This window comes from Triticum aestivum, chromosome 1A (genome assembly GCF_018294505.1).
Source record: "Triticum aestivum cultivar Chinese Spring chromosome 1A, IWGSC CS RefSeq v2.1, whole genome shotgun sequence".
Classification (NCBI taxonomy): Eukaryota; Viridiplantae; Streptophyta; class Magnoliopsida; order Poales; family Poaceae; genus Triticum; species Triticum aestivum.
Window position 1 is genome coordinate 129,197,345 of NC_057794.1, and position 20,480 is coordinate 129,217,824.

Below are 20,480 nucleotides of genomic sequence, written 5' to 3' on the forward strand. Positions count from 1 at the left end.
TCCCCAGCCCACGTCCTCGGTGGGCGCGGCCGCACTGTGCACGGCGCAGGAGGAGGCGGAGAGGATCATCCGTGAGTGTCAGGCGGCCGCCGGGAAGCCCTGCTGTGGCGCCACCACCTTCCGCCGCCCCAAGCCCGACGACAAGTCGGGTGACAATGACGAAGGAGTAGCCGTCCAGCCTGACATTGGCTACGAGGTCATCGTAAAGTATAAGATAATAGGGTTCTAGTTTTACATTTTTAATTCATCAGACAAAATTCAATAAAATATAAGACCCCTCAGCGGACGAAATTCACTGCAATTTCAATGACATCCGCCGTGTTTATATCGAAATTCACCGTGTTTGCACAAATTTCATTCGATTGGTTTGAGTTATTGTAAAAATGTATACAGCTAGCGTAGCGTTGAATGTCGACCTCCCACATCCGTGCCTGTAGACTGCCCCCCCCCCCCCCCCCCAAATTTCTAAATATAATGCTTTTTAGAGATTTCAATAAAATATAAGTCTTTCTAGAGATTTCAATATAAACTACATATTTGTATATAGACATAGTTTAGAGTGTAGATTCTCATTTTGCTCCATATGTAATCCATATTGGAATGACGTAGTTCAGAGTGTAGATTCTCATTTTGCTCCGTATGTAATCCATATTGGAATGCAGTATCTAGAAAGACTTATATTTAGTAACGGAAGGAGTACATAATATAGCAAAATCACAGCACAAAACTTGTAGGAAAATTGACGCATTATATGACTCTTGTACCAGGTGCCTCACTTGCATAAAGTTACACAAAACCATGCTCCAGTAGCAAGCAGCTCGGGAGAACAGGGACTGCAGTCTTATTTTTCAAGAACGAACTGCAGGTGTATTTCTGAAGCATCACAACCTCTCCATCTTACATGTAGATACTACTGACTGACTGGTAGTGGAATTACAAGCTACGACACTTTCTGAACTCAATAGCGTGCTGGGCAAAAAGTAGAGATGGCTGTACACATTTCTCTCTCGGAAACTTGCGGAAGAACCTCACTGAGCAAAGACATTTCTTCCTCTGAAGCGGTCTGTAGAAAAAGGAGCAAGGATTGTGCCTCACCGACCAGCTCTTGGTGCTGCAGGTAGAAGAGAGCAGCCAGATTTATCCAGTAATATTGAGTTGATCTACAACAAAAACAATAAGTTCCACTAGTCTGAAAAACAAGGTCATAGGAGTTATGTGTACCTAGATTGACGACCTCAGAGCTTTTCATGAGACGAATGCGCTGACAGGTTTCCACAAACATTCTGCAGGTCAATAATAGCAGATCAGTACCATATTAGAGCCAACCTTTTACAGAATCATAATGAAGCCCGAAATCTAATAACAAAAACAAGCAACCAAATTCTTTTATATTTAGCACATGGTTATCTGATAGTGGTAAGATGCAGCAAAGTTCAACTTGTTAATTTCTTCTCGAACAGAAAGTTTGTTGAGCCCTCCTAATACAATAAGAGTACACTGTGGAAAATGAATTAAAGAGCGCACTCCTGTAAGTGAGGCACGGCTAATAGATACAAAAGTCTGGAGGAAAATGTGGCCAAAACTAGAGCTGGTAGGCACAATTCTCAGTTATTGTCCTGTTTCCCTAAGCCATTCAATTCACATTACACATGAAACAGCACAGGATGGTAAGAAGATCCATTTCCACAAGAGACAATCAACACTTCTGTCTTCTGTGAGTTTGAAAGCAAGGAAAATGGCTTGCTGTCAGAAACAAATATCAGTGCTCCTACACTAGTTTCAACCCTAATCATGTCCGAGAAACTGAACAGCTGAATTCACGCATGTGAAATTAATTTATGAGCATCACTCGCCGCTAATCATTTACATCTCTTTTAAGTTTTTCTGAGATTTCTGTTTAACTAGCAGGATCCACGACTCATACAAAATATACAGACTAAGAACAATTGGCATGGATCCTAAGTTAAACAGATAGTAGTGAAAACCAGGAGCAATCTCGTGATCCCTTGGTACAGTGTAAGAAATTTTCATGTTCAGCCCCCCGGTCCGAGTTCCTTATATATCACTACCAGATCAACAACTCATTAAACCCAAATTAATCGTTTCTCAAGCAAAGATAAACTGAAACTAACAACGCACGATCACCAAACCATCCAGATTTCTGAACCTGAGATGCTATAGCACCTGATCAGTTAGCGATTCAACCCATGACCCTAATTAAGCAGTGTATATATGAACTTAAACAAAAGGACATAGCTGAGGAGCAACAGGAGATGCAGCGACATGCGGATTTAAACTGTAAAGTAGCACAAAAGGCCCAAAAAAATTCACCTCCAGGGGACGTCTCCGACGAGCATCCAGTCGCCGTCCTTGTCCTCGTACGTCGGCACATACTCCGTCCCGCTCACCGCGTCCACGAGCTTCATCTCCTCGTTCCCAAGCTTGCCTGCATCCACAGTCAAATCGTCAGAACCCACGAGCGAGCAACACGTAGCTAACACACAGACACAGGCATGGCATGTCGCGGCGGTGCACTCACGGACGGTGAGGTGGGAGATGAACTTGTCCTGGAGCGTGGCGAGGAGCTGGTCGTAGGAGGCAGAGCTTGTGTAGCCCGCGTAAGCCTTGAGGTCGACCTTGCGCAGGTAGGGCGCGCCGTCGACGGCCACCTTGACGAACTTGGTCTTGGACGAGGCCGCGGCCGCGAGGGCGTTCTTCCGGAACGACCGCACCGGTGGCCAGCCCACCACCTGCGCCCTGCACAGCGAGACCATGTCAGCTCAAAAAGCATGGGCGCCAAATTTCAGACGGAAGGAGCGAGAGAAGGCAAGGCACGCGCGCGTACTTGGGGGAAGGGGGAGAGTCGGAGGCGGCGGCGGTCGGGGAGGGGCAGTCGGGGTCGGAGGTGGAGGCGCGCTTGCGGTCGGGGTCGGAGCCGGGGAGGCGGAGGGTTAGGGCGGTGTCCTCGAAGTCGAGGCCCGAGGCGGCGGAGGACTCCGTGGAGCTCCGCTCCGTCTCCACCGACATGGCCGGCAGCTGCAGCCGCGCAAGAGGAGGAGGAGGAGTTGGTGCTGGTGCTGGTGCTGGTGTGGGTGCGGTGGGCTCGGTTTGTCGTCTGGCTCTCCGGTCGGTCACAGGCGGCGGCTCTGCGAGGTGGGGCGGAGAGGAGAGGAGGTTATAGGTGGGTGCGGTCTACCGGTCGTCGAGGGGGTTTAATTACGTGTCGGCCATTGGCGCTCTGACACTCGGATCTCTGCTCGTGACCTTGGGTTTTACGCACAATTTTTCATCGCGATGCCAGTTCCAACTGATATTTGCATTCCAGTCCAAGACTTATCAACTTTGCTCCATCCCTCCGAGTCGCGGGGGTCCATAACGTAAATTCGCACCTCCTTGGATTTCTCCAAACGCAATCCCCATTCCCACGGGGATATTTTTATATTTTTTGTAATTGTAAATAAAAGAAACAGAGAAATCGGGTCATCATCGTCCTTGTCCATCCATCCAGCGGTGGGGGGTGGGGGTGGTGCAGCATTAACGTTCGTGCCGCCCGTTTTTCCATGCGTGGGCCCGGGCTGCCGGTTGGCCACCCTGCAGGTCCACTCGGCCCCGCCGCGCCGCCCGATCCCGATCCGACGGCCCGGTGCCCTCCATCACCGATCCGGCAAAGGCGTGTACCAGCGGCGAAAGCGTACGGGAGGGGGGACAAGGCGATAAAGCCGGGAGCACGTGGGTGTCGCCGGGCTGTCGGCGACGTGTCCCCCACCCGCCCGGTTTTACCTAATTAAATTCCAGCATCTTGCCTTTGCTTTCGCTTTCCATTCGGGCCTGCCGCTGCCGGAATCGAATCGGCTTCCCTCCCCTGCCCTCGCCCGCACGCTTTGCGCGAGAGCGACGCCGTCCACCCTCCGCCTCCAGCTAGTACCAACCTCGACTCCTCTCTTTCCTTTTCTCTTTTACCTGTGGGACCCACTGCTTTGGCCTTGTCTGTACTCCTAGTAGTTACCTTCGCCGATTTTACAGCGTGTCAGCGGTAAGATTTATCTATCTATATTGTTCATTGTTTTTGAGAGATAGCTCACCACTCAGTACTGCTGGAACTAATAGTACTTGCCAACAATCTACTCTCTCCTTTTGTCAAAACAAAAACGCTATATCTACTAAACTAGCTGGGCTCCATAGAAAACCGAACTTTGGAATGAAGTGACACGCATGTGATACCATCAAGCCATATTACAGGCCAAGGTGCATGCACGTAAAAGCCACCGGGAATGCCGTTTAGGCGCTCAAATGCAGTGCCCCGACATATTTGCACGCATCACATGCCGCACGACGGTGATCGGAGTACAAGGCCGAGAGCGGCTATCCTGTCGAAGCGCCTCCATCCAGTGCTGCAGTGCACCGTAAAAGAAAAGCAACGCCTTTTTTTCCTTTGCCTTCCTGCGTCTCTGGGGGCGAGTGGCGCTGGTCACCTTGTCCGCTAGGCGCCGCATGGCCGGCCGGCGCAGGGTGTGTGATCCGGGGGCCGGCCGAGTGGTGTTCCTTCAGCCAGGTTCCTGGCATTGCTTGTCTGCTTCCTCTCAAAGCCAACACAGCAAGGCAACAGCAAGACCACTCGAGTGGCCTCCTCCTGACACAAAGCAAAAGCTCCGCCTTCGGCTAGCTATACTACTACCACTTTCACTTTATGTAGTACAGTACGAAATAAGATTGCCGGGAGTGGAAGGGAACACCACGGGATCACTCTATTTTGGCTCGACGATGAACGCAGGACGTGCATTTATCCCAACAATAATTCGTGTAAAATCTCGGCTGATTGAGCATTAGCAATTCCTTATTTAATCAATCAAAACGGCAGCTACGACGCATCAGCATAATCACTTTTAGCCCGGAGATGAGAAGAGGCTATCTGAACTGAACTCCGTTCGATTCAACGGCCGCAGCTAGCTGGACAAGGCCTGACGGGTCTCCGGGCTAGGTAGGCTTTCCGTTGTGCACGGAAGCGGCCTACACCACCACAACACGCCAACTTGTTGCCTACAGTTGTGTACGTATGACTTACACTGCCGCGCATCTGCATCGTCTGCGTCGGGCGGATCGGCTGCAGCAGCATAGCATGATGCCAAGATTTCCCGCGTGGGGAGGAAGGAAGGAAAGTAGACAAGTGCATGCAAGGCCGTCCACAGCTAGGGGATCCTGCCCTGTCTGGTTCAACCACGGCAACAACCCAAAGCCCAGCACACAAAGTGTGCAGACAGACGTGCATGCCGGATCTGCTCAAACCAAGGACCGTACACACCCTCTCTTCTTCTTGTGATAAAAAGTGCCTAAAGTCTAAAAAGCGGCCGGCCACTAACTGACCGAAACGGGCGGCCGGCCCGTGGCCGTTCGATCGCGCGAGCGATCGCTCCCAGATCCGCCAGGTGCCACCTGGTCTGGATTGGTCGCGCACCGCGGTCGTGGGCGGTTTTGTCCGCATCCGGACGTGGGAGGCCCACCTGTAAGTGGTAGAGGAGAGAGTAGTGGGGGTCGTGGGCGGCGGTTTTCGAAATCTGCGCCTGAAATCCCTCGCCGCAGCGTGCCCTCTCTCCCGTCCTTCATTCATCGTCTTCCTCCTCGCCATCCTCTCCACCGAACGGGGCGTGGCGGGCGGAGTGCTCAGATTTGACGGCGGCTTGCGGGTGGTTCTCCTCGCCGGGGAATCGCTGGTGCTCCTCGCCGCCGGAGGTATGCTCTCCCTCCACTTCTACGTGCTCCTCCTCCCTTTCTCTATCTCGCGGGGCGCGGATGGTGCCGAAATGCGAGGGGAATGCTCTCTAGGGTTCGGGAACGGCGCGAACTACCCCCGCTTATCTTCGATTTTGGTCACGTTGAGTTCCGTTCTCCCATCTCGCAGCACGCGCCCAACGGTGGTCGGGATCTACAAGGTGGCCTGAAATCCCTCGCCACAGCGAGTTCTCTCCCCATTCCGTCTTCGTCTTCCTCCTCGCCATCCTCTCCACCGAACGGGGCGTCGCGGCGGAGTGCTCAGGTTGGCGACGGCTTGCGGGTGGTTCTCCTCGCGGGGGAATCGTTGGAGGCGTAGTTCACGGCACGGGGGTGGCTGGACAGGGTCAACGTGTAGTCCCCGTTTGCGCGATTTTAGGGGCGATTTGGCTGTTTACTTCATGTTCCGTTCAATTTTTTGCAGAGATTTGAGATGTGTTCATGATTCTTAGTTATTCTGTAAGTTGTATTAGATGTGCGCAATGTTGTGTGCAATGCATTGGCTGATTTCGTAGTTGGTGTTCGGAGATTTAAGTGGTTAGTTGCACAACATTCTCCTCAGTTGGCTACGTCCATATAGTACGTGGCTGTCCATATGCTCTGTAGTTGCAGCAGTTGTTTTTGGTCAGTTGGCTCACTGTTTTTGTGTGCAATGCATTGGCTGATTTCGTAGTTGGTGTTCAGAGATTTAAGTGGTTAGTTGCAAAAAATTCTCCTCAGTTGGCTGCGTCCATATAGTACTTGGCTGTCCATATGCTCTGCAGTTGCAGCAGTTGTTTTGGTCAGTTGGCTCACTGTTTTTGTACTAGGTGGTTGTCTATACTGTGTTCAGTTGCACAAGTTGCCTGCTCGGTTGGCTGCATCACTTTTACCAAGTTGGCTATTCATATGTTATACACTTGTGCCAGTTGCTCTACTTAGTTGGTTTTACTTAGTTGCATATGTTATACACTTTTACTAGTTGGTTGTTCCCCCCTCTGCTGTGTGCAACTAGGGACTCTTGTTTGTACAATTTTAGCACCAATGCTTGCCAATTTTCCAATATAATCTACCCAATCCACCAGCGCTGTGGTGGCTGTGGTGGTTTATGTGTTATTCTCCTGCTTTGTGCAACTAGGACCCCTTGATTTGTGCAAATTAGTACCAATGCTTGCCAATTTTTCCATTTTTAATTTTTCTCAATGTGCAAGTCTTTTGTTGTGGATGTGGTTGTTTTCATGTGTCTCCCTTCATGTTCAACTAGGGACGCTTTTTTCAGAATAAGTTATCTCACTGAGCTTGTTGCCTTTACTTAACTTTTTTCTGTCTAGGTATTACTTGTCACAGTTGGCAAGTAATAATTAGGCAGAAAAAAGTTAGTTGGCTTATTTGATGTCCAGTTTGCACAAGGTTTACTGCCCAGTTGGCTGCATGATTGTAGTAGTTGGTTGTCCACATCTTCTAACTATGTTTTTTTGTTGTATTTCCTTCCGCAGGGCAAAAATGGTTATAATAGGAGGAGATGCGGGTGGCAATGAAGGAGATGTATTTTTATTCACTTTTTTTCTTTTGTTTTTGAGTTGTTTTTCAACTTATGCATGTATGCTAATGTCTTTTTTTCATGTTTTCTTTTGGTTCCTTAATCAGCGTTCTGGAAGTCAACCTCTTCGCCAGAACTCGAAGCGTCCTGCTAATCGCCAGCCACGACCTGTGCAGAGTGTTGAGCAGGGAGAGGATGTTGAGGTAAGTGGCATGTTGATGACACAAGTCCATTTTTTTGGTTTTGTTTGGGTCATATAACATTTTTTTATTTTTTTCCCATGCTCATGTTTTTTTCTTAGGATGCTGATCAGTTCCGTGTTGTAAAGCGGACTAGACGTGCAGCACTTGGCAAGGGAGCTGAGTCATCTTCTAGGGTAAGTAAAATCTCAAATATAAGTGTTTTTTCTCGCTTTTTTTAGATAGTGATGAAATTATGCAGCAGTTCGGAACACTATTTTTTGTTTTTAGTCTATCAATAACAACCTTTTTGTAGTTGACATCTCTAGTCATTTTGATTCAAATACAGTTGACATTAGTTGGCATTAGTTGGCATCTTGTAGTTCACTAGTTGGCATCTTTTCATAGTTGACATCAGTGGTCATTTTTTTGTGCAGGCAGCAGTTGCTGGAGAAGTTGTCGCATCTTCCACAGCAGATGCTGAGGTATGTGGGTTTTTTGTGTGTTTTTATGAGCTATTTGAATAGTTCTTTGCAAACCTTTTTTATAGTTACTATTTTTCTTGTGTTGCAATATCATTTCTTATTGTTGCACATACACTAGAACTTTTTGTAGCTGCTAGGTCTCGTTCTTTTTTTATTTACTGTTTTATTGTTGCACATTCAGTTGCACAATGGCAGTCTTTGCAGTTGTCCTCATGAGCTTTATTAGTTGCACAAATACATCATATTAGTTGGCATGATCCATTTTATGAATACATAGCTCATTCTAATACTGATCCAAATGATGATTGCTAGTTTTTTTTCATTCTTGTTTTTTCTCTTGTGTTTAATGTTTGTGTAATGCTTTCATTTTCTAATCAACAGGGCAGCGGTGAAGGAGTTGAGGTGTCTCCAGGGGAAGATGTGGAGCGACCATCACAAGCAGGCAGGATAAGGGCATCACTAGCGCGCTTTGCAAATTTCAACGCCTCTCTAACTCCACTACAGAAATCAGAGCTAGTTTCGACGTCGGTCGGGGGGCTATTGAACTTATCAGACACACTTCCAGCGGACCTCACTAAGTTTCTGGTGCAGTCCTACCAGCCACAGACCTCTGAAATGGTTTTCCCAGGAAGGGGAAGGATCCGTGTCGATGCTGACAGTGTTCAGAGGGTATTTGATCTCCCAAATAAGGGTCCAAAAGTCAGATATTTAGTTGACAAGGATGCCACTAGGAGATTCAGACAGGCTTTCAACATAACTGGAAATTCTCATCCCCAGATCACTACATGGCTCAAGATGATTGAGCATATGGCTGGAAGAACGGATGACACATTTTTTATGGCCTGGCTTGCGGTTGCCTTCAGTACTTTTCTAGCACCAACCACGGCCTTGAAGCTCAGCCCAAAGTGTTATGGACTTGTGCTAGATCATCAAATGCTAAAGAATACAAACATCTGCCTCTTTGTAGCAGAACACATTAACGAAGCTTTCCGGAACATGGACCAGGAGAAGCAAACTGTTTGCTGCTGCTTGTATCACTTGATGGTTAGTGAAAACGACCACTTTTTTCCATATGTTCCTGTTCTTTCTGTGCAGTTATAGTTTGCTGAAATTCTCATAACAATAACTGAACTTGGCTTTTTCTTTTGTTTGGGTCTGGTGCAGATACTATACCTTGATGCACTCGTACATGACATCCCAGTAAGCAACTGCGCGATACGATCGAATGCATGGGATAGTACTCTAATTGCCAAGGTGATCAAGAAGGATACTATCTCTCCTGGTGTGTTCGGCAAATTACAAGTGAGTTCTTTTTTGTTTTTTCCAACAGTGTCTTCCTTCTATGTTCTTTTGATGTCTGGTCACTCTTTTTGAAAATTGCACAGGAAACTGTCATCAGTTGGCACAACAATGCATGTAGTTGCACAGATTATAGCTTTAAGTTTGGCAATCTACACACATGTTCATTTTAAATTGGCACACCATCTTTTTTAAGTTGCACAGTTTTACTAATCTTTGTTGCACAGATGTGTTGCATCAGTTGGTAGGAACTTTTTTTTAGGTGCCATGTGTGTTGCACAGTTTTTGTGTCTTTGTTCAGTTGCATATATGTATAGTTGAATTTGTCTACCCCAGTATCTTTGTTTGTAGTTGCACAGGTTGTAATGTGTGGTTTCATTCAACACACAAATCTATTTTTGATAACCTTGTTATTTTCTGTTTCTCTTTTTTTTACATCAGCTTAAAGAGGAGTATAGAGGCACGGAGCAGACACCACTGTTTGGTGGAATTTTGCAAGCTGAAGCATTTGTGGCATCCAAGTTACCAATAACATACAATCCGCAGGTTAGTGTTTTGCATACATAAACTTGCATCACTTACCAATATTTTTTCTATTGGCTGGGATGTATGTTCAGTTGGACATGTATAACTTTTGTAGTTGCGAAAATTCAGAATTTAGTTGGCTGTGATGTATGTTCAGTTGCACATATAAGCTTTTGTAGTTGCACATGTTCTTTTGGATAGTCAAAGTGTTCATTTACAACCATTGTCATCAACTTTTGGCAGAAATGCATGGTTTTTACTTTGTGCCACAGTGCATGTGTAGTTGGCTAGAATCATGTTTTTTAGTTGGCCAGAAAGTGTGTATTAGTCGTTTTTGCTTATCACATCATGGTCAGTTACAGACATTTTTACTTTTTATTATTTTTTCTAACTGAATCAGTACTGAATCTTTTTTGTGTTGATGCAGAAAAAGGCAAAAATTGCGAAAGTGGTCAATGAGCTATGCAAGGCTGTAACTGAACAGGTTGGCACCTTCATTGAAGAAGTTGCCAAGATTGATGACGAGGAACCAGATATTGATCCTTACGTACAGCAGCCATCAATGCAAACTGGGGCATCACGCCGTGCTCCAAAAAGAAAGAGACGGCCGTCAACCATACAAGAAGAAGAAGAATTTGTTGAGGATGATTCAGAAGAAGATGAGGAAATGGGAGCAGCGATAGATGCTGACGACGATGAGGAGACAGATGCGGATGAATCAGAGGAGGAGGACAAGGATGAGGATGACAATGAAGAAGATGCAGAGGAGGAGGAGGATGAGGAGGAAGAGGAGGAGGAGGAGGAGGAGGACAAACAAGAAGAGGACAAAGGAGAGGAGGAGAACAAGGAAGAAGATAGTGATGCAGAGGAGGAGGAAGAAGAAGGTGAGGCCAGAGAGGGGGGCGGGGACAAAGGGGCAGCAGTTGATGGCAGTGAGAGGGGAGAAGACAAAGGCGCAGCAGCTGATGGCAACGAGAGGGAAGAAGACGAGGATGAAGAAGACGTCGATGATTATGGTGATGATAAAGGGGGATCCAATGGAGGCAGCGACAGCAGCGATGACGACGATGATGACAACGCTCCTGGTTCTGGTGGTACAGGTGGCAACACATCCAGGAGGACTAGCACTCACGCCACCCCTACGAGCAGCAGCAATTCATTGAGTAGCAGGAGCACACTATAGTTGTTGATTGACAAGACTTGCTGGAAAGACAAGGATTTGCCAAAGTCAAAGAAAAATGACGAAGCAAAGTCTCAGGAAAGCATTGATATGTTCAAGCTCTGCAACTTGAAGCCAGCTTTGCCAACCACCTTTCCCGTGCCAGATTTCAGCGACAAAGATATGTGTGAGAAGATCAACTTTGCCATTGACAAGAGCCTGTTCTTATCAACTGAAGCTGGAAAGAATCAAATTGACATGGAGGAAGTAGGAAAGGGTCTTGACTAGGTTCATTCAAAGGAAAAATACAAGGAATATTTAAAGCAGCTCCCAGACCTAAGCTCCAGCAAGAGCAAGGCAGCATCCACGGCAAAGCCTCACGTGGTCCAGAAGTGTAAAGCAGTTTCAATGAAGAAGAATCTGCAGTTGCCTCAAACCAAGGAGAAGATGGTGAGTGAAGATGCTGAAGTAAATATGGTCAAGGAAGCTGTGCTTCAAACTGATATGCCAACAGTAGTGAGCAGAGAGCCAACCAATGTCAGAGAAGTTCAACAGATCAAGGGGAAGACTCCCCTTTCAACAGTCCCACCAAAACCACCTAAGCAGAAGATTGTCAAGTTTGCCAGGGGCGCAAAGGGGGAACAAGCCACAAAAGATTTGGGGTTCAGAGACGAGAGAGAGCTGCGAGCCGCAGCCATTGATGCAGGGGTGCCAAGTTCTGCCAGGTTGCTGCCAACTCAGACTAGAAAGATGCCAACTACAGATACCGGTGTGCCAACTGATGTGTCAGTTAGCAGTATGGTCACAGTTAAAACCATCACAGCTGGTCAGGAAGGCACCACTGCAACTGCAAGTCCCAAGGTGCCTACTGATAGAGATGCTTCAATGCCAAACACAAAAGGAGGTGATCCAACTATCAAAGTGCCGTCCCCAAGAGTTGTCTTTCAGCAACCATTAACACAAGAGGAGGTGTTCGACATTATAAGTAGGTGCAAGCCTCCAAGGCCGCCAACTACAACATTATTGCGAACCAAGTCAGTGAATGATGCACCCATGTTTGTGCCGCAAGGAGATGCCCTGGTCCTTGAACCCTTATGAAGATCAAACTCTTATCATGGTGACGGGTTCTGCGATGCACCATCTTTTGACCTCGGCATAGATGGTGATGCTCCAGCACCTGCTCCAGCAGTAGATACAGCGGAAGCCGGTGTGATTAGCATCGATGAGTGTGAGTTAGACCCAGCAGCTGTGAATGAAGGATGTGATGCTGCTGATGTTGGCAAGGCAATAGCTCAAGAACTAGATGTTGGTTCACCAGAGAATTGCCACACCCCGATATGCGCAGAACCAGAACTTGGCACGAGCAGTTCTTCGGGGCCACCTCTTGCACGAAGACAGAGGAGGGTAAGAAGGCCCGCAGCATCTCAAAGGTCTCCATTCATCGACTACAACAAGAACAAGACTTTCAGCACCAATGAGGCAGTGAACAAGCTTTACGCTGCCCTCTTGTATTGGGTCAGGCATCACAAAGGAGCAAATGATGGAGCTATCAGGTAAACTAACTCCCCACAGCCTACATACATATCTTTTTCAGTTGCATAGCACCAGCCACTTAGTTGCACAGAAAGCATAGTATGTTGCACAGAACAGGGCTTTTAGTTGCACACTGTTCTTTTTTTTCATTTTCATGCACATTTTTTTTGCTGCTGTGACCCTTCGAGCTAACTTGTCTTTTTATTGCTTTCAAAAAAAAATCAGCCCTGAGATAATTAGGTATGGTGCTTTCTACATTTTTTTAAAGGAGTTAGTTGATTCGATGAAGCCGGTTCAATGGTTGTCAGAAATTGTTATTGAGACTGGAATCTTACACATCATGGATAACTTACCAGAAGGGTCAAAGAAGGTTGTTATGCCACTGAGGTTTTCTATAAGTTTTTCCAAAACCTTCTTTTTACCCTCATCTTTGTTCTGTAGCACTTTTCGTTGACCATTTGAGGGAGGCCTTTCACCTACTAAGGAGTTTTGAGCCATGTTTTATAATCTCTGCAGATAAAATTACAGCAAGGGATCCACAATGTGGATGAGATGAACAAGAAGTTTGATTACAAGAACCGTCTCGACAAGAAAGACTTGGTGAGTGTTGTGCCCACATCATCAATCTTTTTTTAGTTGGCACCCACAGCATGTCCAATTGCACATGACACATCTGTTAGTTGGCAGATACTTGTTGCAACCCATTTTTTAACTTGACAAAGTCTTTTTACTTTTTTCTTAGCTACATCTTGTATTTGTGTCTGAAATCATTCACGCTTGCAGGTCATGCTGCCAGTGCTCGAGTGCGCAGATGTAACCGATAAGGACGGAGGGAGGCATTATTGGGTCTTCAGTGTCAACTTGAGGGACGGACGCTTTGAAGTTCTTGATTCAAGCAGGACGCTGGACAACATTGAGCTGATGAACAACGCCTCTACCATTGCGGGGGCAGTACGCCAGCTATGGAGGAAGCATTACCGAAAGTTCAGCATCGAGCACTTCCAAATTATTGACATTGACGTACCAAAACAGCTTGGCAAATAAGACAATAAGCATTTCATTCCTTCTCAATCAAATACAATCATTTTGTAGTTTTTAAATTTTTCTACATATGCAATCTTTAGTATTTTTAAGACACAGTACTAGTCTTCAATCTGTTTTATCATTTTTATGAGTTTCTAATGGATTATCTAGCTAGTTTGCAGAGTGGCGCGTAAGTAGTTGCAAAGTGGCACATAATGAGTTGCAGTAGAACACAAGCAGTTGCACAGTAGGACATAAGTAGTTGCACAGAGATGCATTACCTTTATTTGGTTTTAATTTTATGTGACAATTTTTTTGCCCATTTTTTGCAGTAATGAGTGTGGGTTGTTCGCACTGCTTAACGCCACCGAGTGGAATGGTAGCCAACTTCCCAACTACGACCCCAAGGAAGTACTCAACATCAGGAAGAAGCTGACGTATGATTGGGTCACCAGCGTGCACAACACCACCCCATGGAGGAAGTTGCTGAGATACGACAAGGAGTAGGTCAGTACTTTTTTTTTCTGCTCCATGGAGGAAGTTTCTGGTTTGTACAATTTTATTAAGTAGATTTTGTAGTTGCACACTGCTAGTAATTGCGTTTGCAACTCAATATCATCACTTTTGTTGATACATTAGGAGCACTGTATATACAATTGTTCAACAACTAAATATTTAACCAGTTGCCAACAAAGGCACAAATAGCAACTTTTTTTTACACAGTGCATGAACTAATTCAAGCAGCATAAATTAGATAAAGAGGAATCATATATGCTGAATGTGTCCACTTGGTCCCAACATTGCTAAAAAATACATCATTATTTTTCCTTTTTTGTTCCAAAGTTACAAATGAGGAAACAGAATCATAGGAGCCTCTGTGGACACACACCAGCAGTGTGCTCTGTAGATTGGCACTGGCTGCATTTGTTTTTCTTCTTTGGGTGTAGCTCCAGCGCCGATTTGTACCGTCGACTCTTTGTCCTACCCTTTGTAGTAGACCTTGGAGGATCCCTGAGCACAAAATCATCAGAAGCTTGTGCAAGGGATGCAGCCTCCAACGGGGCAGTAGGACCGTCACGATCACCTGTGTAATAATCATATAAAAAGTTTAGTATTTTTGTTATTGTGCAACCAGCACTGATGTTCTGTGCAACCACACAGTACATTTTTGTGCAACTAACTAGTTGCTGTGTGCAAGTTAAGTTGAAAAAAACACCTGCAGTAGCACGGCCTGTCATGGTACTTGGATTGTAGTCGCCTATGGGCAGAACATGAAAAACAAGTTAGATTTTTAGCTTGATCCTCAAACTAACACAGCGCACGCAACTAGGCAGCATGTTTCTGTTCAACTGGGCACTATGATATGTGCAACTAAAGCCACTCACCCTAGTTTTTGTTTTGGAGTCGGTGAAGGTACTAACCTGGGTTATGAGCCCCCTGAGTCCTGCCTGTAGGTCCATTGGGAGTAGCACAAAGGGCACTGCTAGTTGGGCCTGGCGGGGGAGGAGGTCTTTGAGGGTTGGCATCACCTATAGGCAGAAACAGGACAAACAAGTCAGTTGTGTTTATCTTTTTTATGCTCGAACTAACACAGCATGCGCAACTAGGTAGCCTGTTCGATGCAACTGAGCACCATGATGTGTGCAATTGGAGTTACAGACCTAGTTTGATGGGGAGTTGGGGGAAGGTAATTACCTAGACGACGAGCCCCCTGAGTGCTGCCTGTAGGGCCATTGGGAGGAGCATGCGGGGGAGGAGGTGGCGGAGGATGCCGTGTACAGCCAGGAGGGGGAGGAGGTCCTTGAGGGTTGACATCACATATATGCATAACTGGAAAAAATAAGTTAGCTGTGTTATCTTTGATGCGTGAACTAACACAACGTGCGTAACTAGGCAGTATGTTCTTGTCCAAGTGGCTACCATGGTGTGTGCAACTGGGCACAATGATGTGTGCAACTGAAGTTACACACCTAGTTAGATCAGGAGTTGGGGCAGGTAATTACCTGGATGATGAGCCCCCTGATTGCTGCCTGGAGGTGGAGGAGGTCCTCGAGGGTTGCCATCATCTGATGGCCCCGTTGCAGCAGTCGGTTTTTTCCTTTTCTTGGACTTGTTCAGGTGGCCGATCTCGGTACGTGCTGCACGCATATGCTTGTATACAATAGCTTGTGCTGGATCAGAACCACTCGCAAACTTTGCTAGTTTCCGAAAATCGTATATCATGTTCCTCTCCCTTATCTGCTTCTTTGATTGAGGAGGCATTTCATCCGGTTTCTCATAACCAGTCCCTGGCGCACTAGGTACAACAGTAGGTGTCCACCGTCTTAGCAGGTACCTTTCCGGTATGACATCAACGCCAACATGGGTGAACACCTTAAGGATGTAGCAACAGAGGATGCCGTCCTTGTCCATTTTACAACACTCACACAAATAGGAACGCTCCTCCACCCTTGCATGCACCAAGTAGTTTCGAGAACCATATTTCGCAACAAATTCCTGGTTTGGTCTGAGCTCAAACACATCAGCACCAACTTGGAATGCATTATAACGTCCAATCAGCTCAAACTCTTCTCTAAACTTGCGGTAAAGGTCTCTAGTATAGGTTTTGTAAGCTTGCTTCTCTATTGGGAAGTTGGACCACAACTCAATCTCAAGGTGTTGTGTCCTGTAATCATTGCAGCCTTCCTTGGCAAGGATGTGGTTCTGTATTTTTTCATATTGCTTGACGAAGTTCAACATTGAGTTGTGTGGGTTCACATATCTTTTGAGGACGACGTTGAACCCCTCACTACGCTGTGTAGACTGGAGGAAGGGAAAGAACATGTGTTTGAAGTAGCACGGCACCCAAGTTGACCTGTATTCGTACAACTTCTCAAAGTGCATGTGTGCCATAGCCTCATACTTCATCATTAACCCAGCCCAATTCTGCTCAAACTCGTCTATAGTGAAGCTGAAGTCAACACACTTGTTGAAATCATCCGAGAGTCCTGGATTCCGGCACAGCAACCAACCAACCTTTTCCTGAGCCTTTTTCATGATGTGCCATCGACAACAACGGTGCACGGTGGTTGGAAAGATGCTCTGTATTGACTGCCTCATCGCACCATCCTGATCGGTGATGAAGTTGTCAGGAGATTTGCCATCCATAGCCTCTAGGAATGCTCCAAAGACCCAATCAAAGCTCGATGCCAACTCCTGCCTCACAAACGCGCAACCCAGCATGAAAGATTGCCATGTCGGTTTATTCCTATGAAGGGCGCGAACGGCATATTGTACAAGTTGGTCATGTAGGTGGTGTCAAACGATATGCAATCGTGGTACGCCTCCGCATAAGCTTTTCGAGCTAAGCCGTCCACCCAAAATATGTTGACAACTCTGTCCTCTTCATCATATTTCACCTTATAGAAGAAGTCTGGATCGGTTTTTTGTATATCCTTGAAGTGCGCAATTGTCTCAATCAGATCACCCTCCTTTGTGTCATCTCTACGGAAACTTGTACAAAGATTTATTATTGCCTTTGGTCCGAACGGCACCATCATCTCAGATCCATAGAACTCTGCCATTACATGCATCATTCGTCCTGCATAATACAAAAACAAACAGTATATCCTTTTTTTAGTTGCACAAATGCGCACATCCAGCTGCACAGTAATAGGACACGTGTTGGCACAGAAGATAATCACAGGAAATGGACACCTAGCTGCACCTTTTTAAAAACACTTTGCAGTTTTTGCATACAGGACATTGTGTATTTGCACAGTAAAGACAATCTAGTTGCACAAGAAGCACCCAAAGTGATATATAAAAAGCATGGGAAGTTGGACAGCAGTTGCATAGTTAAGTCATTTCAGTTGCACAATAATACCATAACAGTTGCACACTGGACTGCCTAGAGGGAAACTTAATTCTTCAAGGGATATAGAAAAACACCACACCTGTAGTCAAGTTGCAGTTATACAAGATGCGCAGAAACTCCTTTTCATCAGGTGAGATGCCTTGGTGGGATCTCAAGTATTTGGACAATGAAGGTTTGTTCACGAGCGGATGATTGTGGTCACGAACAAAGTGCGTCACCTCCCATCGCCCATCTATCAGCTTCACCAACATTTTCGCCTTGCATTCAGTCTGCTTTATTGTCTCACGTTTGCGCTTCTTCTTCTTCTTACTAGTACCAGCATCCTCTTCAGCAAATATTGGAGGTTCTTCTTCCATCTCCTCATCACTGTTAACAGATGTTGGATCTGGAATAGGGTCCAGGTAAGGAGGAGCCTCAGCTCCTCCATCATCAACGTTGGGCTTCTTGAACTTGTTGCAGCAAAACTGTTGTTTTATCAATTCATTGGTGCGGGGTGTCCGTCTAGAGGTGTTCATCTTGATAGAGAAACCCATCCGTAGTGCGTAATTGTTGTAGTGATCCTTAGCAATTTGAAGGCTGTCAAACCTCATGCCAACATAGGGTTCCATAGGTTGAGAACCAACCTCATCCTCTCCTTCTTCTACTTGCACAGCTCTGTCAAAAGCCCCAGCTTCCAGCTCAGTCCTGCTTGGACCAGGAACATTTGCCTCGGTTCCTGTGTCATCAAGAGTATGGCTCTCTGACTGCAAAGACACCACTACAGGGGCACCACGGGCTGATGACTGGCCTGCCACATTGTCATGGCCCGTAGGGTTACCATCACGACTTGCCTGCGTGTAGTAAACAGATCGACCATTTTCTGTGCAGTTTCCTTGTTGTATGCTGGGTTGCTGCTGATCCATATCATGAGGAAGCTCATTGAGATCTGGAGGCAACTCATTGAGATCAAGCATTTTTTCCCTTGTTTTTGGATGCTGCCACACACTCCCTGCACATATAAAAAAAGAAGAAATTGATGTCATCAGTTGGTAACCACAGAAAAACTGTGTTTCAAAACAACCTAAAAGCAACATGACCATAGCATAATCTTTTATTATAACAGTTATGATTTTTTTTGTTTGCACAGAGTTGTTATGTTAGTTGCACAGTTTGTAGTAAATAACTGGCAAGAGCATGACTTCTTTTTGCTACAGAGTTTTTCTTACCTTTTCCCTTTTTGTTTTGTTGTAATGATCTGTAGGTTTCCGTTTCGCAAGGAGCTCTTTTCAGATTTTTCTACACATAATTGGATGCTACATTTGAGAAGGAAAATCCAGGTGAAAGAAGAAAGAAGAAAGAAGAATTGGAGGACAGATTATAGTTATATGTTTTTCATCGCCGTTTATGTTTCTAGATCTGGTATATTTGAACATATTAATATGGTTTGCAGTAGGTGTGGGACCAGAATATATGCGTGGGACAAGATTTGTGTGTGAATATGTTAATATGGTTTGTGGCTTCATTAGCCATGGACAAAAGTTCCTATGTTTTTCCTGTTGCACTACAGATTTCTGGTTTTCGCTAGAATAGACGTCTCAATTTTCAGGATTTCCACTTGGCCAGCATACATATTCAGTTGGACATTCAATGCTTTTAGTTGGCTAGAATAGATGTCTCAGCTGGCCAGGTTGCATTTTTTCAGTTTTTGTGGCCAACATGCATGTTCAGTTGGACAGTTAATGCATTCAGTTGGCTAGAATAGATGTCTTAGTTGCCTAGAATAGATGTCTTAGTTGGTCATCAGTTTTTGGCCAACATGCATGTTTAGTTGGCCAGAAAACATGTTTTTTATTTTCACATATACTACATTTTTTCCAAAGTGTTCACTCAGAAACATGTATTGCCAGATATATGTTTAGTTGGCAGGATACATGTTTAGTTGGCCAGGATACATGTTCAGTTGGCTGGGATGCATGTTTAGTTGCACATTTATGAATTTTTTGTTGCACATGTTCAACAAAGCATTGGGCAGTCAATTTTTTGTTCATTTTGCAAATAATAACTAGAAGTTGGCTTTTAATCATGTTTTAATTGGCCAGATAACTCGTTTTTAGTTGGCTTATTTTAACACATCTAGGTGGTAGTTTTTGGCATGTTTAACACATCCAGCATGTTTAACATCTGGTGTGATGTGCCAGATTCACCTCTTTTTTGAAGCAGATTCTCCATGGATCCATGGAGAAGGGGGAAGTGAAGAGGTGCAGAGGGGGCTTACCTGCTCGATCTTACTGCCTGGTATGGGTAGAATAGATGTCTCAGCTGGCCAGGTTGCATTTTTTCAGTTTTTGTGGCCAACATGCATGTTCAGTTGGACAGTTAATGCATTCAGTTGGCTAGAATAGATGTCTTAGTTGCCTAGAATAGATGTCTTAGTTGGTCATCAGTTTTTGGCCAACATGCATGTTTAGTTGGCCAGAAAACATGTTTTTTATTTTCACATATACTACATTTTTTCCAAAGTGTTCACTCAGAAACATGTATTGCCAGATATATGTTTAGTTGGCAGGATACATGTTTAGTTGGCTAGGATACATGTTCAGTTGGCTGGGATGCATGTTTAGTTGCACATTTATGAATTTTTTGTTGCACATGTTCAACAGCATTGGGCAGTCAATTTTTTGTTCATTTTGCAAATAATAACTAGAAGTTGGCTTTTAATCATGTTTTAATTGGCCAGATAACTCGTTTTTAGTTGGCTTGTTTTAACACATCTAGGTGGTAGTTTTTGGCATGTTTAACACATCCAGCATGTTTAACATCTGGTGTGATGTGCCAGACTCACCTCTTTATTGAAGCAGATTCTTCCTGGATCCATGGAGAAGGGGGAAGTGAAGAGGTGCAGAGGGGGCTTACCTGCTCCCTCTGCATATATTAGTTGTCCAGCATGCATGTTTAGTTGCACAGCCAATGTGTTCAGTTGGCTAAAATAGCTGTTTGAATTTTTCATGGATCCATATATCATTTTGGCCAGGATGCATGTTCTGTTGCACAACCAATGTATTTAGCTGGCTAGAATAGACATTTCAGTTGGCCAGGATGCATATATCAGCTTGGCCAGGATGCATGTTTCTGTTGCACAGTCAATGTGTTTAGCTGG

At 45.4% G+C, this 20,480-nt stretch overlaps 1 protein-coding gene and 1 pseudogene across 1 annotated transcript; both read right to left on the bottom strand.

Moving 5' to 3' along the window:
• Window positions 1-752: 752 nt before the first annotated feature.
• LOC123040572 (auxin-responsive protein IAA15) lies at window positions 753-3,188 on the bottom strand. The gene is made up of 5 exons (XM_044463377.1): window positions 2,846-3,188; window positions 2,540-2,757; window positions 2,332-2,446; window positions 1,222-1,283; window positions 753-1,111 (listed from the first exon to the last, which is right to left on the bottom strand). Exons 1-5 carry the CDS (start codon window positions 3,025-3,027, stop codon window positions 1,092-1,094), a joined length of 597 nt encoding a protein of 198 aa, XP_044319312.1. The 5' UTR covers window positions 3,028-3,188; the 3' UTR covers window positions 753-1,091.
• An 11,163-nt stretch (window positions 3,189-14,351) lies between these two features.
• On the bottom strand, window positions 14,352-20,330 carry LOC123165860 (uncharacterized; annotated as a pseudogene).
• Window positions 20,331-20,480: the final 150 nt, after the last annotated feature.